The 26,907-nt window shown below is 48.9% G+C and overlaps 1 protein-coding gene across 1 annotated transcript; it reads left to right on the plus strand.

The window, feature by feature from the left end:
- The first annotated feature begins 366 nt into the window (after positions 1-366).
- CYSTM1 (cysteine rich transmembrane module containing 1) lies at positions 367-26,749 on the plus strand. The gene is made up of 3 exons (XM_084295096.1): positions 367-481; positions 9,181-9,428; positions 26,257-26,749. Exons 2-3 carry the CDS (start codon positions 9,200-9,202, stop codon positions 26,361-26,363), a joined length of 336 nt encoding a protein of 111 aa, XP_084151222.1. The 5' UTR covers positions 367-481; positions 9,181-9,199; the 3' UTR covers positions 26,364-26,749.
- Positions 26,750-26,907: the final 158 nt, after the last annotated feature.

The raw sequence follows: 26,907 nt of genomic DNA on the forward strand, positions 1-26,907 counted from the left end.
GAATAAAGCATGTTTTGTCTGCTGTGACATACACGTCGGGGTAGGTATGTGATCCACTAATTAATATGTAAATGACACTGTGAGGTGAAGGAGGAGCTGATCCTATAGAACTGGCGCCTGGCAGCGCCCCCGCCTGCCCACGGCCCCTCGCTGCCTGCTCCGTCGCACAAAACCATCCAGCGTGGCGTAACCCCACCCAGAGGATTATTTTTGTTTTATTACGATAGGATTTTCCCCATTCCGCACACCAATCCACCACCCAGGAGGCTCCGAACCGCCCCCCCCCACCATCACCTCAGCACCTCAGCGCCTCAGCGCTCCCCCCCAGGCCCCGCCCCTCAGGGGGAGGAGCTCGCGCCGCCGCCCCCGCCCCTCCGCCATCAGCGCCCGGCTCGGGGAGGGGAGGGGCGGGGGCTGGGCTCGCGCTGCTGACGTCACCGCCCGCCGCGGGGCGCGCAGCAGGTGCCGGGCAGCGCCTCAGGTACGGCCGGGAGGGGGGCGGGCGGGCAGCGAGGGGGGAGCCCGGGCGCTGTGTGGGGGCTGCGGGGCTCTGAGGGCGGCTTGGCCGGGGCACGGAGGACGGGCAGGGCCCCCCCTTGGCCGGTAGAGGCCCAGGGAAGGGCCCTGGGGGGGGGTGAGGGCGTGTGGTGGTAGGGAGAGGGGCTTTCTGCTCACCGGTGTCCCCCCGACTCTCCTGCCACAGTCGGGTGGGCTCGGGGGGGGGTTAAAATGAGTGCGTGGTGTGGTGAATTCAGCAATAAGGCACCCAGCGTGGAAAATAGGCGCCTTATCCCCACGTCCACCGGTTGCTTTAATAAAAAAAGGCCTCCTCTGCTCGTCCTAGAAAGTTTTGGTAATAAGAATCCTACAACTATATCGCACGGAGCGAGGAGGCAGCAGAAAATGCTGAAATTTGCAGTGTTTCGGTGGGCATCTTGCAGCGCTTTCTGAGGGCGGTCAGGGATTAACGTCTTTGGTAACCAGCTGCCCTGCACGCAGCGGTGTATTTTTAGTGAACAGAAACTTCCACAGTGCTGCTGGAGTTTGCCTCTCTAGTGCTCGGTGAAGGCCGTCGTCGTTAAAACACCAATTTAACGAGCTCTGAAGGCTTCAAGAACTGAGCTGCTCACCAGCAGGTGCTGGTGGGTGCCCTGGCTGAGGAGGAACGTCCTGTAAGCAGGTGACATCTGATGGGTAGGGGCTGCCCTGGGCCGCTTCTGCCTCAGGTCGAGGGAGAGGGATGTGGAGGCTTGCTGCCTTGTGCCAGCCCCAGCCCTCAGCACCTCGCGGTGTGGGCCAGGCACTGAGGACTGGCAGTGTTTTACTGCTCTAAACAGGCATTCCTGTAAACGTGAGCATAGGTGTTCTGCTTTTGGCAGTGCCCTGGGGTGATGGAGAGCTACCTGGAGGGCTTTGTGTACAATAAACAGAGGAGCTGCTTGTTTTCAGGGATAATTCTGTGCCTCTGCAGATTAATGTGTTACTTTGTGTTTTGTAGCAGGGCACAGCACCCTTGTGTAACTCCTTCAGCAAACAGGTCTGCACTGCTTCAGGTACTTGTTCCCTGTGACCTGGCTGCAGGCTCAATAACAAGGGATCGTGAAAGCTCCTAGCGGGAGTGGCAGGCTTGAGCAGAGCTCGAATGCCCACCTTTGATACCGATATCTTTACTCAGTCAGTTCTCTGCTTTGCCTTGCAACTTCCTGTTCCTGACCCGAAACCCTGTGGCTCAAGTTGTAGAGAATGGTACTCTGTCATTTTTGGGAACTGAGGAAGGTAGCGAGAAGCCTGAGTCATTCAGACAGGCTCATTACTGCAGGTCTGGCATCCTGCCGCCCGCAGCCGCTTCCCACAAGGCATCCAAGGCTCTCACCCAGCACATCAAGAGGTTGCCTTCCTCCACGTTTCCAGAGCAGGTACACGCCCTGATACCTCGGGGGATGCTTCCTGGTTGTGGTGTGGCTGCCAGCACGTTCCTGCTGCTGCCACTGCTCCCACAGGGAGGACGCTGGAAGCTGCATTATGCTTCAGTGCCTGCCTGGCTGCGAGCTGGGACTGCAGGGTGCACTGGGCATGCACCAGCTTCACGATGTAGATCTGCCCAATTGCATCCCTTATATCAGTCATCAAAAAACACTGTTTCTTTCTGTTTCTTGTCATAATGCATTGTTAAGGCATCATTTGGTCTGACAACAGTGCCCTGGACACTTTACAGCTTCTTTTCAACCTATGCTACAGTTAGGCAAAGGCTTTCTTGACAAAATGTTGTATCAGAGGTACTTGCTTTTGCCCCAAGTAGTCATGAGAGAGGATTCTTGTATATCCCCTATAAGCTATGTAAAGAACAGTGTTACAGCAGCATGTATGATGTGGAAAAGGAGGAAAAGCACAAGTGAGAAAGCAGAGGGGAAAATGTTTATCTCATTCCATTCTCCACCCTGTGACAAAAATCCCTTCTCTTTGAGTAAGGAGATCTGAGATGCAGGCAATGCATGTATTTCTGTCTGCACATGCTGACTTTGCTGTGTCTTCAAAGCTGTCTGCTGCCCTTCCATGTGTTTTCAATGCACGTTTGAGAAGTGGGAAATACCATGCAGTCTGGGTAGTATCTTCCATCAAATCCACCAGTTTATCAGAGTCAGGGAGGCAATCGTGAAAGGCTGCTGCTGTTCCATTACTGGGATGCTGCCAGAGCACCATCTGAACAACACATATGAATGTATTATCTGTCTTGGGTGCTTATTAATCTCCTTGCCAGTCAGGCTCTTTGTTTCTCATTCTCTTTTCAGTTGGACCAACAAAGCCTCTTTAACTACTATTTGCAGAGTCTAGTTTAACTTGACAATCAGATGGTTTCACGGATTTTTGGTTTTGGTATTTGTTGTGCCTTAAAAATGTCTTAATACATCCCTTTAAGAGCAAAATATATGTTTGCGTATTTCTGGAACCATCTCTAATGAGGCATGTTACAAAAAGATTTGAACAAGCACACTGTACACAAAAAAAAAAAAACTTTCAAAACCTGAAACCAGGGTGTTAATGCTTGTATCTCGAATATGTTTCGTTGAAAGGGCTTTTCTTTTTCTTTACCACAGCATGGTGCAGTATCAGCTGACGAGTGAGCACCAAGTGCTTTGGCTCTTCACACTGGAGGATCTGTGTTGTGAAACTTGCCGTCATCACAGTTAGTCTGTGCGGTTAAATCATGTGCTCTTAAAACTTTTAATCAGATGTTTGAAAATTTTGAAACCGTGTCCTGTAAGTTCGTGCAGTTCATGTGATAACAGTAACGGTGCAGTGGATCTGATCTCTTTTTCCACTAGCATTTTTATTGTAGGAACTACACGAGCAGCTCTCTCAGTTTGCTGCTGTGCATAACATGTAGGTATGCAGTTGACAGCATGTTGCAATCAGAAAAATTAGGGAGCAAGTTGGGAGGACTATTTTTGAAGAGTGAGGCAGAGCATCAAAGATAAATCTTAAAACTATGAAGCTCTACAAAGAGTTTAATGCTGTCCATGTGTCTGTAGGCCCTTAAAAGCTGATCAAACCCCGTATTTTTGAAACAAAAGATCTGGAAACATACGTGCCATGCTGGCTTTGTCAAGGAGGTATGACAGATAATGGGACAGGGCAATGGGATGGGTTGAAGTTTCAGTTTGGAGGGGCATGAGGGTCAGCTGGGCAGACTTGAGGCCTCTGTGGGCTTGCGGGATCATGGATGAGGTAGGACCCAGCTCGGGAGCTTTTGAAGGTTGATCACCTCTTCATCCAAACCTACACGGGTTCGGTCAGCAGAGGTGCCTGCTCTGGTGACTTCTACCATTCAGAACAGCTGCTGAGTATTTTGTTTAGGGAAGATCTGTCAACCACTTGAATAAAGGTGAGGAAATCCACCACAGAGTGCTCCCTATCCCCAGAGACCTTTTAAGGAAATTGGTTGAAACAGAAGTGTTGTTGATTTTTCTTTGGATGGCACAGCGCAGTGCTTTGCACTCCTGCTTAGACCTGCATTTTGGGGAGCAAAATGGTTTTGAGCAGCTTTTTATTTAGCGGGTGAGTGCAGTTCTGCTGTGAAGTCACTACTCCTGGCTGATAATGCCGCCTGCTGCAGTGGGTAGGGAACCTCGAGAGGAGGTTCTTCCTGGAAGTCAACCAAGCAAGAAGGAATCTCTTACAGCTTATTCTTAATGCACCTTTTATGCAATCGCTGCGTGGAGCTTGGAAGGAAGCTGATAAGGGGGAAACACAGAACCAGTGCCATTTGAGAGCCCCTTGTACTGCTTTCATGTGGATACTGTTCATACGAAATACAATTTAAATTCTAGGCTCGTTGCCAGGAGCTGGCTTGTTGCTCGTTGATGTACTTTCCATTAGAACTCTGCATTGGAAAACGACTTCCTAGCGCTGCAGGCGTCAGCGGGGTGGGTTACATCAGGGCACTCAGCTGCCCTGCTCAGAGCCTGTGCCTCTCGCTGCGTTCCCTGACTGGAACCGTACCACAGCCAGCCGAATCAGTATCCAACGTCGTGCACAACGTGATTTCTCCTGACCTGAATAGCGTATGAAGTGTGCTGCTTGCTCTGCTGTCAGAAAAGCAAGCTTTCATTGCTAAAGCTTTTTAAAAACGCTGATATTCTTTGGGGGAGGGAGGATTATCTTCAGTTTTCATTATACGTATTTCTTAGGTTTGGTAAATCTCTCACTTGTTTTCAGAGAGCTGTTTTTTGTGCTGTTCCCTATGCAATGGGAGGCTTTTTGCCCTGTTTCAGTACCTAGATTAGGTCGTCATGGCCAGCCCCCCCTCCCCCCATCCAGCTTTTTACTTAATTGATCCATTTTCATAGAAGACCGAGTTTGAAGGTTCAGCCTTTCAGCAGCCCATAAGGACAGGGATTTCTTTGCAGGATAGGTATTTCTTTGCAGGTGGGTTAGCAGCTGTGAACACCTACAGTACAAAAATTCAAGTAGTTCTTATGTGTGTAGTGTTTTCAGTTTTTGTGGAGGTAACAAGGTGTTGTCGCTGCCAACAGACATAAATTCCTGCTGGTCTTGAGTCAGTTTAAAAAGCTAGAATTGCACTGACCTCATAAGAGGGATGTGAGGGCCAGTCTTTAAGTGGCCTTTTTGGGGGAGGGAAGAGAGTAAAGCCAGGTCTCTTTGGTAGAGTGTGAAAGCTTCTTACTCAGGAACCCCTCAAGATAACAGAAGAGCTTTCCTTCCATTGCACTTTCCCGTTTTCTCTTTGTTCTCGCTTGTTTTCCTGCATTGTGTTACCTTCAGACCAGAAGTCCTGTGTGTTCTTGGTCTTATGCAGTGCTGCAGGGCTGCTCTTGTGACATGGAACGGCAGCCAGATACCTAAATGAGGCTACCACAGAGTACCAGTTTAAGAAAAAATCCTTCCCATTGATTCCTTAACACAGCTGGGATAAAAGTAATTCTCATTGGATTCATCGCTGGATCTTACTGGATTCATAAACCCACTCAAAAACAGAATGGGAGGGAGCAGCAGGAGTTGAATCTCCCGAGGGGAGAGGGTCACTGCTGGAGTCCCATTACATGCTGATCTCTGGAAAGGGGTGAAGAGGTGGCAGCTTGTGCACAAGGAGACTTTTCCAGGACTGGTGAAACGAAGGCTGTCTCCAGAGACGTGGGAAAGAATCTCACAAGTCCCCAGGAGCTGGACTCAATGATCCCTGTGGATCCCTTATCTGACTCTGCCCTTCTGTTAGGGTAGAGGAAAAATGTTTGCTCAGCAGCATGGAGCAAAAGTTCAGATATCTTCTGGAACTGTAACAGTGTATTAACATGCTTATTTCTTAGCAAAATCACTCAGTTTTGGTGAGGGGAGAGGGAATAGCAGCGTGTGTCTGAAGAGCATCAGAAGACTAATCAATTTTCTGTTATCCAGCAAAATACAGGGCGTGGTCGTTTTCTAAAGAGCTTTGTCTACAGGGTGCTTGTTGGGAAAGCCACAAGCATGCCGCGTGATGCAAGCTTGTAGGAGTAAGTGTGGGTTACAGCTCCTGTGGAATTAGGACAGGGTAAGAACCCACAGTAAAGCCTGATGATGCCCTTGACTAGGAGCTCAGGTATGTCTCTGAAAAGTATCTATTTAGTGAGTTAAGGCCCTGCTTTGCAAACACATACCTTGGTTTGTAAATAAGGCTGGTAAGCATGTAAAATAGTGCATGAGTTGATGAGGGTTGGGAAGACATAAATGTTGTCATGCTGTTCAAAAAGGGCAGCTAGAGAAGAGTGTATGCATGGCAGTAATTGATCCTGGAAATGGGGACAAGGCAAACATGTTCCAGGAAATGTTCCCTGGGACAAAGCCCATTGCAGGACGGCTGACCTTTACAGCTCAGAGAGTGGGTGGAAGCTGTGCTTAGGACCTCTGGAGTGTTCCACAACCACCTTCTAGGCTTGCTGAATGCCTGCATGAATTTCTCAGGAGTTTTAATCTTCTCATTCATCACAAAAATCTCCAATACAGGTGCTGCTGAAACTGGTCTTGTTGGACGCTCTCTTTCACTTTTGACCTATTCTTGATTGTGGTACTTTCTGCTCTTTTTTTTTAAGGGGAAAATTAACTTTTGCCCTGGAAAGCTATACTCTCCTTAATCTCATTCTTCTCTGTTTTTCTGTTCTGTTGTGATGATCTGACATCTCTGTGCAAGTGTCTGGCTGGTTCTGGTAGACCGTGTCTGGTTTTCTTGCCAGTCCCTCTGCGTTAAGAGGCAGAAGCTCCATTCCCTTCCTGCCCATCTTTGAAAACCGAATTTTGCCATGGCTCACACAAAGCTGTTTTTACCAGTGTTCCTTGTCTATGATGCCACCGTTCCCTTTTTACACAGGCCATTGCCAGACTCCTCTCCAGTTTCTTAAGCTCTTTGGCAGAGCTGCTGACGTGCAGCTTTCTTTACTCATTCACCACGGCTGCCTGTTTTAGCCAGGCTCTTTACAGTATCCTTTGGGTGGAGTGTAAACGTTACCAGGCACAGCCTTGTACAGGTGATGCTCATCTGACATCTTTCACAGAGGTGTTTGTGTGTGGCCTGCGTGGTCTGGCACTTGAGCCAGCTCTCTGAAAGTCTTTTGGGGTACAAGACAGGTGCTTGTGAGGAATCCAGGCAGCTCTGGGGTAATGGACAGGTTCCCTGCTTCTGTACTGAAGGCGTTGTAGTCACTGCATGCATGTAGTCACATGCATTCACTTGTTCTTCCCCAGGAACTTGTGTCTGGCCAGTATTTTGGGCTGAGTTTCTGGGTTAGGTGAACGTTAGTGATCCATCAGGTCCCTGTTCTCTGCTCTGGTGCATCTGAGTAAGTTGAAGGGCTTGCTGCCTGCTCTGCCAGCTCTTTGAAGGGCGAGCTTCCCTGCTGCTGACTTGGTGGAGGTGTTGCAGTGCACCATGAGGGTTAACAAGCCTGAAGCTGAACTTCTGCTGTGCTTGATCACTTTAAAGTAAGTGGTGAAGTGGTCTGGCTGGCCTGGCAGTGGGGAAAAAAAAAAATCCTGTAATCACTGGCGCTGGTAAAGCAGTTAAAACTCTTCTAAAAGGCATTAAAAATGCCTATTGGAAAGGTAACAGCAGTGCATGAACAATTAACTGGAACAGCCTGGCTTGCACAGCAAGAAGAGAACAGGGCTGCGTGAGGAGGACACAGCGTGGTACCCACAGGGTGAGCAGCATGCAGGCAGGAGTGGCTGGTAAATAAGCAGAGAGCCTCTGCAGCCTTCCCTGGGGAAGGACAGGCAGCTCCTTCTGAGGTGATGAAACTGCGAGCTGCAAACAAACAACATTCAGGTCGGTGTGCAGCCAGGGACTGCAGTAGCTAAACATAGCCCCAAGTCCTGACTCGGATGGCTTCTGCCTGAGGGTGACTGCTTTGGGCTTGCTATAGGGTTACAAAGGTGAAATTCTTTAGCCTGGGTCATGCCAGAGCTCAGGCTGGATGTGCTCATGGTCTCCTCTGGCCTCAAAATCTGCACGCCTCCAAGAACTGCTGCAGAATATTGAGTGTTGAGGAAAATCTGTCCCAGCTGTGCTGGGCCATCCACCGTCTGAAGTGGGTCCTGCTGGCTGCTCATCAGCCTCTCCTCTGTAAGAGCAGCTCTGAGCCTTAGCAAAGGCAAGTCATGCTCCTGGTATTTCTCCCAAATGTCCTGGTATGGGGAAAGAGGTATGTGCCACAGGGAAATGGTGACCCTTCTCCACCATATTTTGGTGGAAGAAAATAGCAGGGTGCAGCTACTTAAAACAGGACGGCTCCTGGCCGCATGGCGTTAGGGATGTTTCTGTTTCTCAGACAGAGAGAAGCTTCAGAAACCCCGTGTAAGGAATGTCTTGCTCAGTCACGCTGCTTGGAGGTGAATTAAAGTTGCATCACTGTGATGACAGTCGTGTCTTCTGATGGCTGTTGCATGAGTAATGCATTGGATGGAGACTTCGAGGTCATAAAACCTGAAGTGTCTTTAATATTTATATATTTTATTTTTTTTAAATGAGACTGAGCCCAAGGTTCTGATTGCTTTTGGCTGCTTAATGGTTCAGTTACGTATTACTGGAAGAATAGCTGATGTGCTGAGTTACAGTTTCATCAGGAAATTATTCCTACACAGCCTTGCTCCAAAGTGAGGGTCTAGATGCTTGTAGCAATTAGCCGAAGTGTAACGTTGTTCTACTCCAGAACAAAGCACACTTCAGCTGAGGATGTGTGTTCGCTCCTTCTGTCATTAAGGCTATCAAGTATGTGTCTTGGATAGGCTGCTTTTCTGCATGTTTTCCCTCTTTAAAAGTGATTACTTCCATTTTCTGTCAATATTAAAGCTCACTTAAAAGCAATTTAGTCATGAGTAGAAGCAGAAATCATTTTCTTTGCAGTAGCAAGACTGTTGAATGTCTTACAGTGAGTAGCGAGTGCATGATTGGAAATGAGCAAGTTGCTCTCCTTGCTCTCCTGTGCTAAACCTGTCACTTAAAAGAAGTCACTTCTGCTCAGGCTCTGCCCTGGGATGGAGTTAAAAATATCCTCGCTGCTTGTCAAGGCACTTTCAGGTCTGGTTGTGTCAAATTCCAGCCCCCTGGAAAGCAGTCTGAAATGGGATTTATAAGCTTGTGGATGAAGCAAGTTGAAAACAAACCAACTCTTGTTTGTGTTTGTTCTTCTGCAGGACAGATTCCGCATCCAAAATGAACTACGAAAATCCTCCACCCTACTCCGGCCCGGGACCGACTGCCCCTTACCCACCCTACGTACAACAACCAGGTGGTCCTCCTGGCCCCTACCCTGGCTATCCTCCTGGACCCCCAGGGCCGTATCAGCCAGGTCAGCCGGGTTATCAGGGTTATCCGCAGTACGGATGGCAAAATGCACCTCCACCTCCAGGACCAGTGTACGCAGAGGGGCCTAAAAACACAGGTACGTCGAGCAGCAGTGGCGCAAAGCAATCGTAACCTTTTCTGTCTTACAAATGCGTGAGTGCACATTGACCTTGAAGTAATGTGGTTATCAGGTTCTGGCGTTAACAGAGCTGGGGGAGGTGGAGGCCCGTTTGAGGTAGGTGTTCTGATTATAGCGTGTTTTCCTGCCTGATTTTGCAGTTTCGTGCCTCTGATAGTTGTCTGGCCCTTCAGAGGTACTGCTGAAGGTCCTTGATGCTGATCTCTGAAAGGAATCCGTACACTGAGGTTGTTACACACGCTTGTTGCTGGCTTTAGATTTCCCACAGCTCTCGTTCTGCCTGTCTCGTGACTGATAAAAGCTTATCTGAAAGCTGCATAGCTGAAACAGTTAAAACTCAAACGTGTGGTTCTTACTCAGTTAATACACATCAATTTTCTTGAGCCCATGAATAGCTGTCCAAGTGATGTTGTAGTAGCAGTTGGAATAATTCCTGAGCTTTTGTGTGTTCTCCTGAAGCTTTTACTGTGTGGGGTGCTCTCGTGGGGCACACTGCAGGGCGGGGACTGTTGAGTCTGAAGAAGAGACGGCTTGGGTAGGATCTGATCAATACCTATAAATACCTGAAGGCAGGGTACAAAGAAGATGGAGCCAGAAGAAGAAGAAGAACATGGTCCTGGGCAGCCTGTGCTAGCTGTCCAGAAATCCCTTCCCACCTCAACAACTCTGGGATTCTGGCAAGGTTGGGTCTGGTCCCTGCCTTCTCCACACTGAGAAGAGAAGTGTTTAGTGAGTTGTTTATTAACTCTGTTTTGCTGGTGAGGACGTATAGCTAGAGACCAAGTTTATTCTCCTCAGTGTTTCATTGGCTTTGGTTTTAAAATCTCTGCTTATGCACTGTGGAGTGTGTACTCCCCATCAGCATGGGTACTCTTGCTGCCGTACCAACTCCAGTGCCTTATTTTGAGCTTCCTCAGTGATGATAACCTCCCCGTAACTGTAACCTCCTTTCAGGGAGGTTGTGGAGTCTCCTTCTCTGGAGATATTCAAGGCCTGTCTGGACACCTACCTGGGTAGCCTGCTCTAGGGAACCTGCTTGGGCAGGGCAGGTGGACCCGATGACCTCTTGAGGTCCCTTCCAACCCCTACAATTCTGTGATAATTATACTAATTCCTTTGCTCTGTGAAGCTGTCCTTAGCTGTTGCTTATTGAAGTCATTCTCTGTATACCATCCTAAGCTTCTGGGACATGTGCTAGTAGGTAGAGCCTTCTCAGGATTGGGGTCCATATGCTTTTGCTGCATTTTTTGAGATAACTACCTTCTCAGCCCCTCTGTTTTACCACTTTGTGTTACTCTGACTCAGCAGTGCACCGTGATGAAGATAGGTTCAAGGCCCTCGTGTTATGGGAAACTGGAACTTGAGACAGTTCCTGGTAGGAACTATTCACTGTAGTGAATCCAAAGGAAAGTGGACACACATGGCTGGACAGGCTGATCTGTGGAAGGATTTTTTTCAAGAACTTGTTCTTCCAGTATCCTTGGTTGAAATGGTGGGTTTGGATTCAACAGCTAAAGCCAGTGTACATAAAAGTATCTCTGGGGATTTTAACTGATGTGAGATGTCAGGGAACTTCTGGTGTGGGTATGGCCAGAGAACCCAAATATGAGAAGTGAACAACTGTTTTCAGTGATGGTAACAGAAGTACACACGCACTGTGTGCTCAGCTTCCTCTGTAAAAGGGGAAAACCTCAAGGGTCAGCCTTTCGGAAAGAGGAGGCAGCAGCACAGACATGCTTCCTACTGCTGCTACCACATGTACTCAACGTGTAACCAGAGTTTTTACTGAGAAATGCACATTGTTCTGAAGTGGCTAATAGGCATGTATTCTCAGGGAGAAAAATTCCCAGTCTCCTATGTAGAACACTTCCTTTACTTGGTGCGAGTGTCAGTTTGCTGCTGTAGCCATAAAAAGGGATGCCCTAGCAGAGGCTGAAGGAAGAGGTCCTGCGCCTTTGGACAGTCTGACATTGAGCCAGATCTGCTGCCTTGGATGCTGAAAGGATCCCGTGTCAGACTTGATCAGGAAACTGCACTGAACACCCTTGTGCTCAGATCAGGTTTCTCTTCCACTCACAAACCTGCGACCAGATGGAGAACAGGCTGGGAGATTGGGGGGGACAGATGTCTTTCACTGACCAGGCTTGTGCTGCAAAAGGCAGGGTTTTGTGTCAAACTGAAGCTAACACAACTCTTCGTCTGCAGAAACAGCTCCTTCACCCCACAAACCAATAATCTTCCGGTAAGTCACGCTTCTGAATTGGCTTCCTGTAGCCACGTGGGCTCTGAACTCAACCTGGGAGTCAGTGACTTGCATTGCTCTCACAAGTAAACGTGATCACGGAACGGCTGAGGTTGGCAGAGGCCTCTGACAGTCATCCCTTCCAACCCCTGTGCCATGGTTTTACCTGGGATAGAGTTAATTTTATTTGTGGAAGCTCATATGCTGCTGTGTTTATGGTTTATGATGAAAACAGTGTTGATAACACACCGATGTTCTAGTTGTTGCAGAGTAGTGCTTACACAGAGCCAAGGACTTTGCAGCTTCTTGTCATGCCCTGCCAGCAAGGAGGCTGGGGGTGCACAAGAAGCTGGCAGGGGACAGATCCAGGACAGCTGACCCCAGCTGGCCAAGGGGATATCCCATACCATGTGGCATTGCGTTGAACAATAAAAGCAGGGGAGAAAGAAGAAGGGTGGGGAAAACATTTGGGGTGCTGGCACTTACCACGTGTAACAGTTTCTTGGGAAGACAAGCCCTGTTTGCCTGGTAGTGGCTAAATGCTTACCTGCTGATGGGAAGTAGAGAATTAATTCCTTGTTTTGCTTTTCATGTGTGTGCAGCTTTTGCTTTACCCAGTAAACTGCCCGTGTCTCAGCCCATGAGATACAGGGGGAGAGTGCCTCAGTGGCTGTGTGGTGCTCAGCGGCCTGCCAGGGTTAAACCACAATGAGCCTGCTCAAACAGGGTGTCCCACATAGAGATCCAACAAAGTTGCAATTAAAAGGCTTTATTAATAACAACGAGCTGTGAAGGAATATGGTGGCAATCCTCCATTAAAGCCTTACTGGTGACTTGTGACTGACATCAAATAGAAACAGCTGGAAGGTCAGTACAGCATGGATTTTATATTCAGAGAGTTATTTATTATAATGCTCAGTAGATGTGCAGATGCTGCTATGTCTCTCATCTGCACTGTGTTAATGCCACATATTATAAGGAAGAAGGAAGGAGCACAAGTCATTTTGTATTCCAGAGTTGATATCTGTATTTCCAAAAGGCAGGCTTTGCAATAACAGAAGTCTGCTATAGTCACTAGAAACATTTTGCTGTGTTAAGAAACAAAATCAAATCATAGATAAGATGTCAGGAGCAAGGATGAAACTTTCAAACCAGATGGTACGAGAGTCATTGGGGGTGGGGAGGTTTATGCCCAGTGCATTGATAGGTATTTGCACACAACTTCTGTGAGTTAAGGAACCCTCTATATTGTATTCTGCTGACAAACTCAGTTCAAATCGTATGTGAACAGTAATTTACTAGTGGAATTGTGAAAATAAAAGGAGCTGCTAAGTTTGGTACTTCTGAAGAAGTAAACCTGCCTTGAGAAATTCTTTTGGAAAACGTTCTTTAAGGTTTAACACACTTGAGAAAGAAACTTCATCAGAGCTTTCCAGTTTCAGGTGCCTATTTTTAACCACTTAGGAGGAAAAACAAACAAAAAACCCACAAACTTAATTCCTTACAGTTTATATCTTTTTTTTTTTTTTTTTAATCGGCATTTTAGCTGCAACCAGAAGCCAGGTATTTTCAGCACTTGGGCCATGTGTGCACTCTTCAGCACTCTGTTTCCCCAAAACATGCAAGAAAACAAAATGCTAGAGTCCGAGTCATAAGTACTACAGGGCTATAGCAGTGCTTTTGGAGGTGCTCTTCAAAATGTCCAACGTGATCAAACAGCTTATCACAGTGTTGCACATTGCTTGGTCTCTGCTTCTTGCAAAGTGATAACAGATGAAGTATCACTTATTGCTTAAGTCATGCTTGTAACTCTCAGTAGCATATCTCTTCATGTGCTCCATAAAACAGTAAAAATTTAAATGAAGGGTTACATTTCTCAGTGGAATGTGGTGTTTGCTTATGTGAAAGGATATTTATTAATGTTTGCAGAATGAAGTCAAGTCTATAATTCTGTTTTTCTGCAAAAGTTTTTCCTCTTCTCGATTCTCCTTCCATTAAGCATCTATTTTTGCACCTTTGGCCAGTCCATCATGCAGAAACCCGATCTTTGTTCTGTGGACGCCTGAACAGAAATTTTCTGAGATAGCTTTTGATGAGGCTTGGTTTAATGATCACCTACAGGAGTGTCTAATATGTAACTGATATCCCTTTAAAAAATAATTTTAAAAATCTACTATGCTAATGCTGTATGTCTGTTTCTGTGGCTGAACTTCTAACGTCAAAAATTGTCATCCAAATTTAATGAAGATGTTGATATCTAGCTAGCTGGTCTGGCATGACTTAATGTGGCTCGTCAGTCCATGTGTTTCCAAACACAAGTTATCTGGGAAGAGCTACTGCATGGTTGCTTTCCTTTGAGGGTATGTTTTGCTCTTCCAGGTGTTTGCTTAATCTTACGAATTAAGCTGTTCCAAGGAATTACATTGGTACTTCCGAACAAATGTGTGTCCACACTGAAAACTAGGAAATTTGCTCTGTGTTAGGATTTATGCCTAGTTACTTTACTGTGTAGGCAAACTGCAAGGGTGGTCTCTTCTGTTGTGAATTATATTTGATGTGCTAATGTGTGGAAGCAATCAATTGTGCATTCCCAGTGGATCCACAGATGGAAATAATTGCTGCTGAGGCACTTTGGCTCTAAATCTGTCATATACATGCAACCAAAATCTGATGTAAAGTATCATTTCCATGGTGGCAATATTCTTTTTAATCAGTCTGTGGTGTGTCTGGAACAGTGATGTACCTAGCATCTCCAACTGGTGCTTGAAGAAGAAAACTCATACAACTCACTCTCAGTATTTAGAAAATAAAATAAAAAATCTGTACCTGAGATACAACAGGGAACAGCTTATGCTTAGCGCTGGTTTTCCACCCATGCTCCTGAGAAGCTGATGAGCTGCCAAGGTAAGCCTTGTGCCCTTGCAGCTTGCAAGGGCTCATAACTGGCTCTGTTCATAAGAAGTAGACAACTTGACTTTTACCTTTAGAGCTGATAACTTATATGCTGAGCTTGAGGGATGTTATCCCTCTGTATATCTGATCCAGCTTCCTGGCTCTCTAAGCTGACTTCTGTTGATTTTTTGTCTGCGTCGTTCTTGCTGTAAAATCTGAGGGCTGGTGTCATGTCTGTCTGCAAGTGTGAACTCCTGGAGTATAGGAGATTTACCCTTTGACATCTCTAAGTGCTTTCAGTAGCTAAAGAGACCTCACCTGCACCAGAACAAAGCTGGGAGGGATGCAGCAGCAGGACAATTGTGTCTGCATGGAGCTCGATGTAAGGAGCCAGGCCTTCTTGAGCAGCAGAATGCGTGCTTAGGAGAAATTCCCTAAAATATCCAGAAAATATCTTCCTTCCCCACCAGTATTTTTTGTTATAGAATTAATGCAATGTGTCCTGGCATAAGGAAACTAAAATACCTGCTGACTGGTCATCAGGTACTTCCTTGTCACCATAAAATAGAGGTGAAATGTAACGCTGCTATTGATAACGCACTGTGAGAAGTGGAGTGGGCCAAAGTACGAGTGACATTCTTCATATGTAATTTCAAAAAAAACTATTTGTTAGCAGTTTGCACAGCTTTGATCTTTTTTTTTTTTCCCCACTGATATATAACATAATAGATAAGGCTGTGTGATTCTGTGCTAAAGGGAACCAGGCTCTGTCAGCAGCCGTTCCAGCTGATGGCAAACAGCTCGGCATTGCATTTGACCTACTGCGTGCAGGGGTGGGAATCTTATTTCTGCAAGTTGACCACTGGCAGCACAGCTTGCTGTGATAAGAGCAGTAGTCACGGTGATGAAGCCAGCCTCCGAATGTTTGGCCAGCTGCAAGAATAAACAGGTCACCCTGCTACAGAGACGCTGCCTCCTGCTAGAGGCGTGGATTTTTCCTCTTTGTGGCGCTCGCTGTGGAGATGAGGGGATTGTGATCGCTCTTGTTAGACTTCTAGGTGCCTTTCAGTGATTTCCCCCTTTGTTTCTCAAACTGAGTTCAGCCTTCCACAGTAGTTTACCTGGAAGGCAACACGTAGCAATTCCCTCAGGCTTTCTCTTTCTCTGTTAACCTTTCCTCGCAGCCTACCATGGCATTGAGTTTAACTGTTCCTGTACCTTCCGGACCTGCAACTCCAGACAGATGGGATCCTGGCAAGAAGCTGTCAGGCATCACAGCTAAGTTGGCAGGTGTTCCCTTACCTGCTTCTCGTGATGCAGTGCTTGTTTAACCCGGTGTTCTCTTTGCCCCAGACCTGCTGTGTAATGCCTCTTTCTGTCCCTGGCTCATGCCTGCTGGCCCCACAAACAGCAAGGGCTGCTTGCTGGCAGACAACACTGTCCTGGCACTGATGTTCGAGGTGTTCTTACCTGCTTTTCAATCCTAAGAAGGTAATCTTAGAAAAATTCAATGCAAAGAAAAGGATTTCCAAATTCATGTCCTTTTTCTGAAAACATGCTTCATAAAAACTGGCTGAACCCTGGAGAGTCTGGCCTGTAGCTGACTCGATTGAAAGAGGCTGCAGGTCTGGGCAGCCTCTGTTAGCTCAGCACCTACCCCGGGCATGCAGCAGGTGGTGTAGGGCAAGGAGCTGCACAGCCCATGGTGCTCCAGCCCTGAAGGGACTGCTCAGGGGCATTCTTGTCACCTTCAGCAACTGTTCATTGTGACATGTTCAGTTTGCTTTAAAACTGGACTTTTTCCTCCTGTCTGTCACCCAAAACACTCTTTTAAAAACCTTGTAAGACCAAGTTTGTGCTGCATAAAATCCTCCGAGCCAGGACGTGTTTAAATGTGGAACGAAGGATGATTTTCACTTAAAAGCCTGGCTGAAGCTGAGGAGTGTGCTGTTCTTGTTTTTGCAGTTGACTTGGTGGAAAATTGACCCTTGCTTTATGACTAAATTAGGATTTTCTTGGGAAAACAAATGTTAGAGGAAGTTCTCAAGTTCTGTAGGTCTGGGAGATGTCCCTGCATCAGCGTCTGTTGCAGTGTGGAAGAAAACTGAAGGATCTGAAGCCCTGAACTTCTGTACCCTTGAACTGGGGGGAAGCTGGCTTCTCATGTGACACTGTCTCCTGAATGCTTTCTAACCCGTGTGCCAGGGTCCCTGGTGCTTCAGAGGTCCGGTTGGTACCTGCTTTACCCCAGAAGAGTCCAAGTACCTGCTACATAAGGTGTGCTTTCCTCCTAAGAAGTGCCTGTAGCCCTTCTCCTCAGAGATATTGAGCTCTTCCTGAGCACATCTGCACTCCATAAATGCTGGTTAGTGTCATTTCCACAGGCTTCCCGTGTTGTCTCAGTCTCTGAATGACAACTCCACGTGAGCCCTGTGTGTTCAGGTGAGGAAGCTCTCCTCTTTCCCATCCCAGAGCTCAGCTGCAAGAAAATCTTCTGCAGGGCTGCAAGAAAATCTTCTGCAGGGCTTGTGGCCAGATGCACCTTGTGCTCTGCACATACAGTCTGAGAGGAAGAAACTTCACCACTGTGCTAACTGCAGCCAGTGCAGCACTGAAAGTGCTTGCTTGGCGTGCCTCTGCGGTCACTTCCCTGAAACGTGTTGCTTCTTCAGCTCCCTGAAAACTGAAACAGCTCTCCAGGGTGACCACAAGGGCTGCTTGGATTTGTGGGAACCAAAAGGTTCCTCACCAGCCTGGCGGATGAGGTTGTGCAGCCACTGGTCAGTGATGCTGCTGTGGGCAACTGCAGGCAGTGCCTTTGCTTGGGTGGTGTAGGGGACGTGCTCGCTGCCTGTTGTCTTGCACAATGCTCGATTTTTGGCTCGGGTAGCTCTGGGAGTAGAGCTGTTCATGTTTATAGCTGGGGTTCATCAAACTGAGTGTTCTGCAACTTCGTAGGTTTTTTTTTTGCTTGGGAGTTCACTGTTGTATTTCCACCTGGCTCTGACAGGTACCTGTTTTATGAGTCCGCTAAGGCTTTTCCTGAAATTTGAATACAGTATAGGTAGAATATTTGTACTGCAAAAACCTCTGGTCAGGACAGAGCTAGAGGACTGGGGAACATAATTTTACAGGTATGAAGCTGCTAAGATGCGTCTGCAGAAAGAAGGAAGATTTTCTTGCCAAGGGAGCTGCGAGGTGCATCTGTGCCCTAGCTCTGCCCAGGAGGTCTTGTGGCCATGGAAGGAGGCGCGGTGTGGAGAAGAGCCCTGTTGGCAGCTGATGTGGAAGTTTTAGCTGAAGTGCATGTTCCCCAGTACTGCAGCCCCTTTTTTTCCATGCTTGCTGCTAGCACGGATGTACTCCTGGGTATGCTGCAGTCTAGGGAGGTCTAATTGGGTCTTCCTCCCTTTTGTGGTGCTGGGTCTGTGTACCTGCAGTGCACCACCCAAAGCATGCCTCAGAAACACTGCATTTGTGGTCCCTATCACCTCTGCATCCCTTGAGTGCTGCTAACACCCCTCTGCTGACTTTCTTTAGGCAGGAAGGATCAGCTGGCAGTGCCCCAGCTGAGCAGGATCCCCAGGTGGCCACGTTTGTGGCTTGCTTGAAGTGAGGTTTTGCTGTCGACATGGATGTCATCCCTGAAATAGCTGGACAAAGGTCAGAGCCCCACTGGCATGCAGCAAATTTTCTGGAGGGGCTCAAAGGCCTCTTAAGGGCTCTGGGCTGCTGTTGCTCCCTGCTTTTTGAGGGGTTCTGTGTGTAAGGCAGTCAACACCTGAATGGAGCAGTGCTGTCTGTGCAAGGGCCCTGAGAAAGCACGGTCTGGTTGTGGTAGCAAAGCCTCTGTCGCTGTACAAGCCTTGTAGACTCACTAAAGCACCAGGCTAAGTCTAAGGTCATGGTTTTAGTTTATACCAAACCGTGTGAAAAGTAATGCTCATGCCTTTCGCTCGTAGAGCTAATGATTAACGTGCCACAGAACCACAGAACGGCTCGGGTGGAAGGGACCTCAAAGATCATCTGGTTCCAACCCCCCTCCGTAGGCAGGGATGCCACCCACTAGCTCAATGAGGTGTGAACAGAACCAAAATATGTGTGCTTAAGATAAAGCGGAATGTGTGTGAAATAACAAAGTGTTGTAGTGTTTGTTTTAAAAACAAGGTGGGAGTTACTTGCACTGGGTCGTGCAGACTGTGTGGTTACAGGGAGTGCTGCCATATTCACAGCAAGCATGATTCATTGTGAGCTGCGGTCTTTGAAGTTGATTAGAAGATTAGAAGATGGGTGGGTCTGCTGAGGTTTTATCTTGTTCCATCCTATTTTAGAAAAAAGCAATGGAAGTGGCAAAATGTGAGCCTTTTAAAACCAAAACCAGCTTGAATGCCTCTGAGAATAATCACCCGTATTTCTGTTCTCCATTGGATCACCAGTCCCTGAGTGCTAACGGGTTTCTGCTTGTAGCAGGAGAGACTTTGGCACGTCATGGGAGATCTGTGGAGTTTTTGACCTTGGACAAAAAAAGAGGCACAAAGGAGGTAGTGAAGTCCCCAGTAAGGTGTGCCACAGCGAGCTGGCTTCTGTTTAAAGGAGCCATTCATGTTTCTGATATAAAGCATATAAAAACAGCTGTTTCCTTGATTGACAACAACAACAAAAAAAAATCCAAAATATGTCAAAGTTATTGCAGCAGACAACCAGATCTCTGTTAATGGAAGACAGGAGGAAGAGTACTGGGAAACTGCTGGATAAAGCGAGCTGGGGAGATGTTGGCTTACATCACAAGCATGCTCAGCTAAACTTACTGATTTTCAGTGGTTTGGGTAAGGCGCTTAGGGGTTTATTATGCTATGTCTTAACCCTGTTCACAGAGGATCTTCTGCTTTTGAAGCAGCACTAATGCATAGACTAGAAAGAGGGAGTAAGGGTGCTGTAAGACACCCCTTGGCTTCCTTGGGTTGGTCACTGGGTTTCTATTATTGCTTTGAGGCTGATGTTCAGCTCTTAGTGTCCAAAATAAAACAATTGCAATAGGATGTTTCTAGCTTAATGAGAGCTCGGCTGTTTATCTAGCCTTTCTCTGAACTGTTTTTTACTCCGTGCACTTTGATAGCTGCAAGTGAATGGTCACCCAGCCCTCACCTGGTCTGCTCCTACCCTCTCCTGTGTAAGCTGCACACCCAATGGGCTGAGGAGAGAAGCTTTTCAGCATTAATTCTGTATAGCTGTAGTTAAAGTTTCTCTGGCATGCATGTCTGATGAATTGTCTCCACGCTTTCTGAAGTACTGATGAATTTAATGATCACTTTGAAGATTCAAAGTATAAAGGAGAGGAGGTCGTTTCTATTTAGGATGTCGCCCTGGTGCTGTCAAAGTCTGAAAACCTTCGCTGGTAGTTGTTGGTAGTTATTTCCTCTCCAGCCAGGTTCCTGCTTTGTCTGAAGCAGTGTTTGGAGCCGGTCCCTGTGAGCTGGTGGTGGCAGAGCAGAGCTGCCCTGCTGAGACTGAGCATTTCAGCGAGCGTTTCATAACAGTACTTGATGCGTACTTCAGAAATGCTTTGTCAGGATGTCCTCATCGCTTAGCTGTAGTTTAAAAAATTTAATGGATTAATCATAAATACTTCAGGCAAACTCTTCTTGTACGCCTGCAGTCATAGACAGGTTACCAGAAATTGCACAGGGCATCGTGCTTCAGCTCTGCTTTAAGGTGTGGGTGGTTATACAGCGCGGTCTTCCAGCAGATCATGTAGCTAAACTTGATTTTACTGATCTTTGAGATATCAGCAAACCCACAAAACCCTTTATTGGTTTGTGTGGTAGAATGGAAGACTTATTAGTCCTGCAAGGGCGTTGCATGAGTGTTAGCATTATCATTTGACAGCTCGTGCCTTTTGCATGCTCTCTGCCATTGCTCTCTGGTAGCTTGTTGCTGAGCTACCCCACCACGGCAGGCAGTGGGCTGGGAGCTCCTCCCAGCACGGTGCTTTGGCTGTGCCTGAAGACAGAGCTTTCTTCATTCCCAAACCGTGTTACCTGCTCTTCCTGCTTTCTTCTTGGGCAGTTAGCAAATGTGTACAGACTAAGCGACCCCTAACTTCAGGTAGCAGCTCTGGAGGCTGAAATCAGCATCTTTAAACCAGGAAAGCAGCATCAGCCCCTGCGCTGGGACCACAGGCAGCTGGAAGAGGTGGAGGGCCGCTTCCCTGCTCCCCCAAGTGGACGGTGCTGTATCTGGGCGTGAGAAGCTGGGAATCCTCCCACTGCTCCAGCAAAGATGGGTTCTCAGCTGCTTGTCCTCCAGCAGCCAGCTGAGATGTGAGGCAATGCCATTGAAGCAATGTAACCTCCCAGTGTCCACCGACCGGATTTGGGAGCGTCACACGCTGCAGAGGAATTTCTGGGGCACAGGAGGGTGCCGGAGTTCTCCTGGGTCTTGCTCAGGCTGAAGCTGCGAGGACTTTGCTCTGTAGCAAGTTTAGGTTCTTGCTGTTATTTTCAGAGGACAGAGCCAGCCTGCTGCCTCCATATCACCAGGAATCCCAGGGCTTCCCTGCATGTTCTCCCAGACCCTTTACAAACCTGGATGTCTTTGGGCACTGTGGTCCTGAATTTGGGGTGTGGCAGCACCCTGTCAGCAGCAACCCCAATGTCCATGGCTCTGCAATAGGACAGCTTAGACTGCACCTAGCAGCCAGTTAGAAACCAGTGCTGCTGCAGGCTGCAAGCACAGCGACTACTTCAGAAGCAGCCATGGAGAAAACGCCCTCACCTGCTTGCCCTGAGGGATGGCAGGAGCTGCTGGGCATCCTTTCCCATCTGACTGTGGGCAGGAGGTGATGGGGGGGTTCCCCTTAACAGCGAGGAGCTGTTGCCCTTCACGTGTGCCCTTCAGCAGGCAGTGTGCACCGCTGGAAAAAACACAGCCTCTTTTTATACAGGGCTCTTGGATCAATTGATAAGTGTTTGGTCTTCATTCATTGTCACAGAACCCTTCTCAGAGGAAACAAAGGCACCAGAGAGTTAGCTGCTTGTTCAGGCCTCCTGGATTTGCCAGGAAAAGAAGCCCGAAGGCTTTTCCCGGCCTGAAACACAACTGCCTCCTTCAGTCCGTGCAAGCTGGATTTGTTCTGTGCAGCCCTGCCCGCTGCCCTCCTTCCTGCAGAACGAAGCCGCGTGGCCGGGTCTGTGCAGGGGCATTGTGTGGGGCAAGGGCTCGCTCCTCCTCGCAGCTCAGCTCGGGGTTAGGCCAGGCAGAAAGGCAGGAGCTGAGATCAGTGCCTGGCTGTGCAGCTTCTCCCAGCACTGCCGGAAAGGTAAGGCTGCACGGGCAGCTCTGTTCAGCCACCACCTCTTCTGCAAAGCAGTGCCCGGCTTCTCCGTTTCCCACAGCTGAGCAGTGCTGCCGTGCTCTGCTGCTCCGGGAGCCTGCTTGGCCCCTGGGTTACAGCTTGCACTGCACAGGAGTGTACAGGGATACAGGGCTTCACATCTGGAAGCGTGAAGGTCTTCCAAACTTACATCTGAGTGCAAGTTTGTGGCTGCAGGCAGGTGGAAGGGAAGGGCCTGACAGGTCCTGTCTGCTTTGGGATGCGTTACCCACCTTTGGGTGGTCCAGCCTTTCAAAGCCGTGGAAGAGGATCCCTGGAGGAGGCTGGGATGGTGGGCTTGAAAGTCATTCACCTGGTTCTGCCCTCCCTGCCAGCACAGTGGGGCTCTCCACCAGGGGAGCACTGCCCTGGTCTGTGTGCGGCTCCTGGTGGCTCCTGGTTTCCTCCTGCCTCACACCGAGGGACGGGAGGTACGTGCCTGACAGGGAGTTGGGAAGCCTGGGAGAGAAGAGCAGAATGGGCAGCGGTGCTGTGCTGGAGACACCTGGGATTCCTCTTGAACTGGGCTGTGCCTGCACTGCAGGAGTTGCCTCCTCTTTGTTATTCCAGCTGGCAGGAGGGAGGCTCCCTGAGGCCGGGGATCCAGGCCAGGAGAACCAGGCTGACAACAGGAGCCTTCTCCTGCCCAAACCTCTTGTCAACACCACACGTTCAGCTCCTCGAAGCAATAGCTATCTGCCTGGGTCAGGCTCTTCTGTTTCTCACGTAGACCATAACAAATGGACCCAAGAAAGCTCTAAGGAAGGTCATGTGCTCGCCTTCAAATTGTGCTGCAGTTTCAGATGTGATAGCCAAGCTCAGAGAGGAGGAACCAAAAGGAAACTGTTCATCTGCCCTGAACTGGCTTTGGAGGCTGGCAGAGACACACCGGACTCGTGTATGAGGTACTGCTGGCAGAGCCACATCCACACCAAGGGCTGTACTAGGTACGGGAAGATCTCTGCCATCCAGTCCCACCCGGCTGCAAGGCATCAGCCATGAGCCACGGTCCCTCCTGTGTTTCATGCAGCTGGTACGCGTGGCAAAACCCAACAACCTGCTGGGATCCTCTGGTTAGCCCTCAAGGGGTAGAGCTTCAGTGAGTTCTGTCCGTGGGGTCACCGGGTCCACCAGCACTGAGAGGTGTAATCAACCCCGCGGCAGGTAAGGTATCTAAGGGCTGCCATCTTCTAGCTTGGTAAAATCTGGCTGTGCTGTGGATGCTGAGCAGGCAGAGCCAGAAGAAGAGTGCCCAGTCAGCGTGCAAGGTGAACAAAGCTCATCGAAGCCACTCAGCACCTGGTGGTGCCCTGGCATGTGAGAGGGACAGCGGTGGAGTAAGGACTCATCACTGCCCTGACTTCCTAGGGGAGGAGGCAGCCACGTGCCTGACTGTCGGGGAGCAGCTGCTGCCAGCCTAAACAAACAGCAAGCAGACAAATAGCAAATGTACTTCTAGTTACAGAAGCTGGCATCTCCCTAAAAACTCTGCCCTGGGTGTCTGTCCAGCCTCTCCTCCCTGCAGCCTGGGCAGACCTGACAGCAGGAAGGTTCTTGTTACCTTTGTTGTGCTGAAACTGTAATTTTTCTTGTGCGTGAAAGTGAGCCAGCAGCAAGGAACCCACCTGTGCTTCTTCAAATCATTCTGTTCCAATCCTGGAGCTTTTGGGACAGGTGTTCTTTAGTGTTTCTCTCTCACATGCAAGTACACTGAAGCATGAGGTATGGGGAAGAAGCAAGATGAGTTGGACGTGCACGTGCAGTTGCAGGGCTGTGATCTTGTTGGGATGCAGTGGCTCAACACTGGACAGCTCCATCCCACCTCACCACTCCCTCAGCCTCCCTCAAAAGGACAAAATATGATGGGGAGGAAAAAAAAGACTCATGGTTTGGGATAAGGACAGGGAGATCACTCACCAATTGCAGACATGGGCAAACCAGACTCAGCAAACTAAAGTAATTTATGGCTTATTGGTAACAGATGAGGGCAAGCTGAAATCACCAAGAGCCAACTGAGTGTTTATGGTGTAGGGTTAAAGGGAAGATGGGGATATGTGACAGGATAGTGGGTGTTTGCTCCAGGCCACCTGACCACATAAACCAGGCACATGGGGCCCTCTATTGACAGGTAGCAGTAGTGTCACACTTGTAAGCCCTGGTCCTCACAGGGGACATAAACCACCCTGGCATCTGATAGAAGGACAACACGGCAGGGCATAAGCACTGCAGGAAGTTTCTGGAGATCACTGATGAACACAGGCTCTTCCAAGCGCTAGAGGAGCCAGCAAGAGGAGCTCTGTTCCATCTCATGCTCAACAAAGAACTTGTTGGGTATCTGGAGATCAAAGGCAGCCTTGGACTCAATGATCTGCATAGCTGCCTTCCAGCTCAGGATCTCATTATGAGATTCTTGGATGCAGTGACCATGAGGCAGTGGAGTTCAAGATCCTAAAGGCAGGATAGAGGGTACACAGCGAGCTCACAACGCCTCTGGGTGTCCAGATAGCAGACAAGCAATGTGCTGCAGCCTCCAGGGACAGACTTCCCAGCTCATTCTGTCCCCAGGAAATCCTGGCAGGAGACTGCTGGGATGCTGGCATTTCTCCTCTGGTTTTCCCTCCTTTTCTGGGGACTGGCTCCTCCTGGAGCACCACGTCTGATACCACCGTGCTTACACCCCTGATGGCAACTGCAGCAGCATGTCCATGGGCCGTGCTTGGTGTCAGTGATGCGATGTTGTCCAGCTACTCAGTCCTTCCTGTGCCAGGACTCCAAGAAGTGGTGGACCTGAGCCCCCACTGGAGCACAGTTTGCTCTTCCCTAACACCATAAGCAGATGCCACATGATCCTCTCCATCACCGGAGACTGGTGGTGACATCCAGCAGCAGCTTTAAGCATCCCAGAGCAGAGACATTTGAGCCTTTCAAACATCCTCTTGAAGGAGGCTGAGGGGCTTTGGTGCTTGCTGGGGGCTGCTGAGTTGAAGACCAGTTTTTTACATACCTGACATCCATGGGGCAGGTTTTTTAGGCTATAAACCAGCTGCACAGCATGCGCTCTGATCCCTACAGATCTGTGCGTTCACAGGGACATAGCCAATAAAGTGCGTGTCTCACAGTGGAAAAAACGCAGGGCAAGCTGTGAAATGGGGCGTCAGTGCAGCCCTTCACAGCAATGTGCAAATTCTGGCTAATCAGACCAACCTCAGTCTGCTTCATTACAACTTGTCCTCATCCTCAGATTCAGAGAGATTGTGTAAGCATCCAGGGTTGAAGTTAGGTAAACTGAAGCTCTCACAGAATTCAGTCACAGCCAGGGATGTCCAAGACAATGAGAAGGGTTTCTGTAAGAATATCAGTGAACAACCTCAGGCATCAGGACATGCTGGGGGCACCCAGCCGGAGAGCAGCCTGGCAGAAAAGGCCCTGGGGGTCCTGGTGGACACCAAGTTGAACACGAGTCAGCAATGTGTCCTTGCTGCAGAGAGAGCAAAGTGTCCTGGGCTGCATTAAGGCCAAGTGTTGGCTGCAGGTTGAGGGGGGTGATCCTTCCCTTCTGCTCAGCACTGGTGAGGGCACTCCTGGAGTGCTGGGTCCAGTTCTGGGCTCCCCAGGACAAGAGGGACATGGAGCTACTGGAGAGAGGCCAACCAAGGGCCATGAAGGGAGAAAAGCCAGAACTACCCAGGCAGAGGGACAGCACACCCAGCACCAAAGCCTTACAGAGTGAAAGAAATCAGGGAGGCCACAGGAAAGTGCAAGGAGAAGGGAGTGAAAGAGAAAAACTGCTGTGTGCTGACAGCAGCCTCCACCTCCCAGTCCCCCTGCACCCACCAGTGGCCGGGGGCATGGGTGACATTGAGGCTGGGAGAGGAAGGGAGGACAGGTGTTGTGTTAATGTTTGTCTGTCTCACTACCCACATTTATTTTAACTGATGATAAATTAAATGACTTTTCCTTAAGTTAAGCCTGTTCTGCCCCCGATGGTGTATGGTAAGCAGTCACCCCGTCGTTATCTTGAGTGGAGCTCTGTGGGTTGCTGCTGCCGTTGGGATGAAACCACGGCTGGAGGCTCCATCAGACCCTCATGGGAGCTCCGCACGTGCCCTGCACGCACTCACCTGCGCATCAGTGGAGGCACCCGTCAAGGATCAGCTCCCTGCTGCAGTCCTTGTGGGATGCGTAACTGCCCCTTCAGCCTCGGGCAGGCGTGGGCGAGCCACCAGAAATGCCGGGGAGCCGACGGGCCCCTGACTGACCGAGCTCTCTTGTCCCTGCAGTGTACGTCGTGGAGGAGCGGCGAAGGGACGACTCAGGCGAGAGCGCCTGCCTGACGGCGTGCTGGACCGCGCTCTGCTGCTGCTGCCTCTGGGACATGCTGACCTGACTCTGCCGAAGCCACCTCTCGTACCTCTTACTGAGTGCTATGCAGTCTCCCCACTCCTCTCCCGACTCCTTTCTGTTACTGTAATCAACGCTCTGCTTTGCACAGCCAAGAGTTCCTGTCTGTCAGTCCTAGCGCCTTGTTGGGGTGGGGGGTGCACTCCTTATTTTAGTAAAGGGAAATCCCTTTTTAACATTTCTAAGACTTTTGTTGTAACTTTGAAGAATGTGCTCGTGGTGTATTTCAGCCAAAGGCATTCTGATGAAATGTATATTTATCAGTTGAAATTTTCCTAGTCCTAGAAATGAAGATATATGCAACAATTAAAGCCAACAGTTGATTTTCTTTGCTAGGTCACGATTGTTTCAATAAATCTGTCCTGTAGAGAGTGTGCTTCCCCCATCACTGTCTGTTCTCAGCCTCCTGCCTGCACTGACTGTGGTGCAGCAGTGATGGACCTGGCTTCAAGCAGTTAGGAGGCCTGATCCCACTTGGGTGTTTCCAGCATCATGCTGTAGAGCATCAGCTTGGTAAGGGTAAAGAGATG

The sequence above is a fragment of the Netta rufina genome (genome assembly GCF_964035555.1).
Source record: "Netta rufina genome assembly, chromosome: 14".
In the NCBI taxonomy this organism is placed as follows: domain Eukaryota; kingdom Metazoa; phylum Chordata; class Aves; order Anseriformes; family Anatidae; genus Netta; species Netta rufina.

Bases quoted from the DNA above. Each gene is read 5' to 3' on its own strand.
- CYSTM1 (XM_084295096.1), top strand. From the start codon at position 9,200: ATGAACTACGAAAATCCTCCACCCTACTCCGGCCCGGGACCGACTGCC. The intron at 9,429-26,256 runs GTACGTCGAGCA...TTGTCCCTGCAG, and splicing joins AGAGGGGCCTAAAAACACAG to TGTACGTCGTGGAGGAGCGG.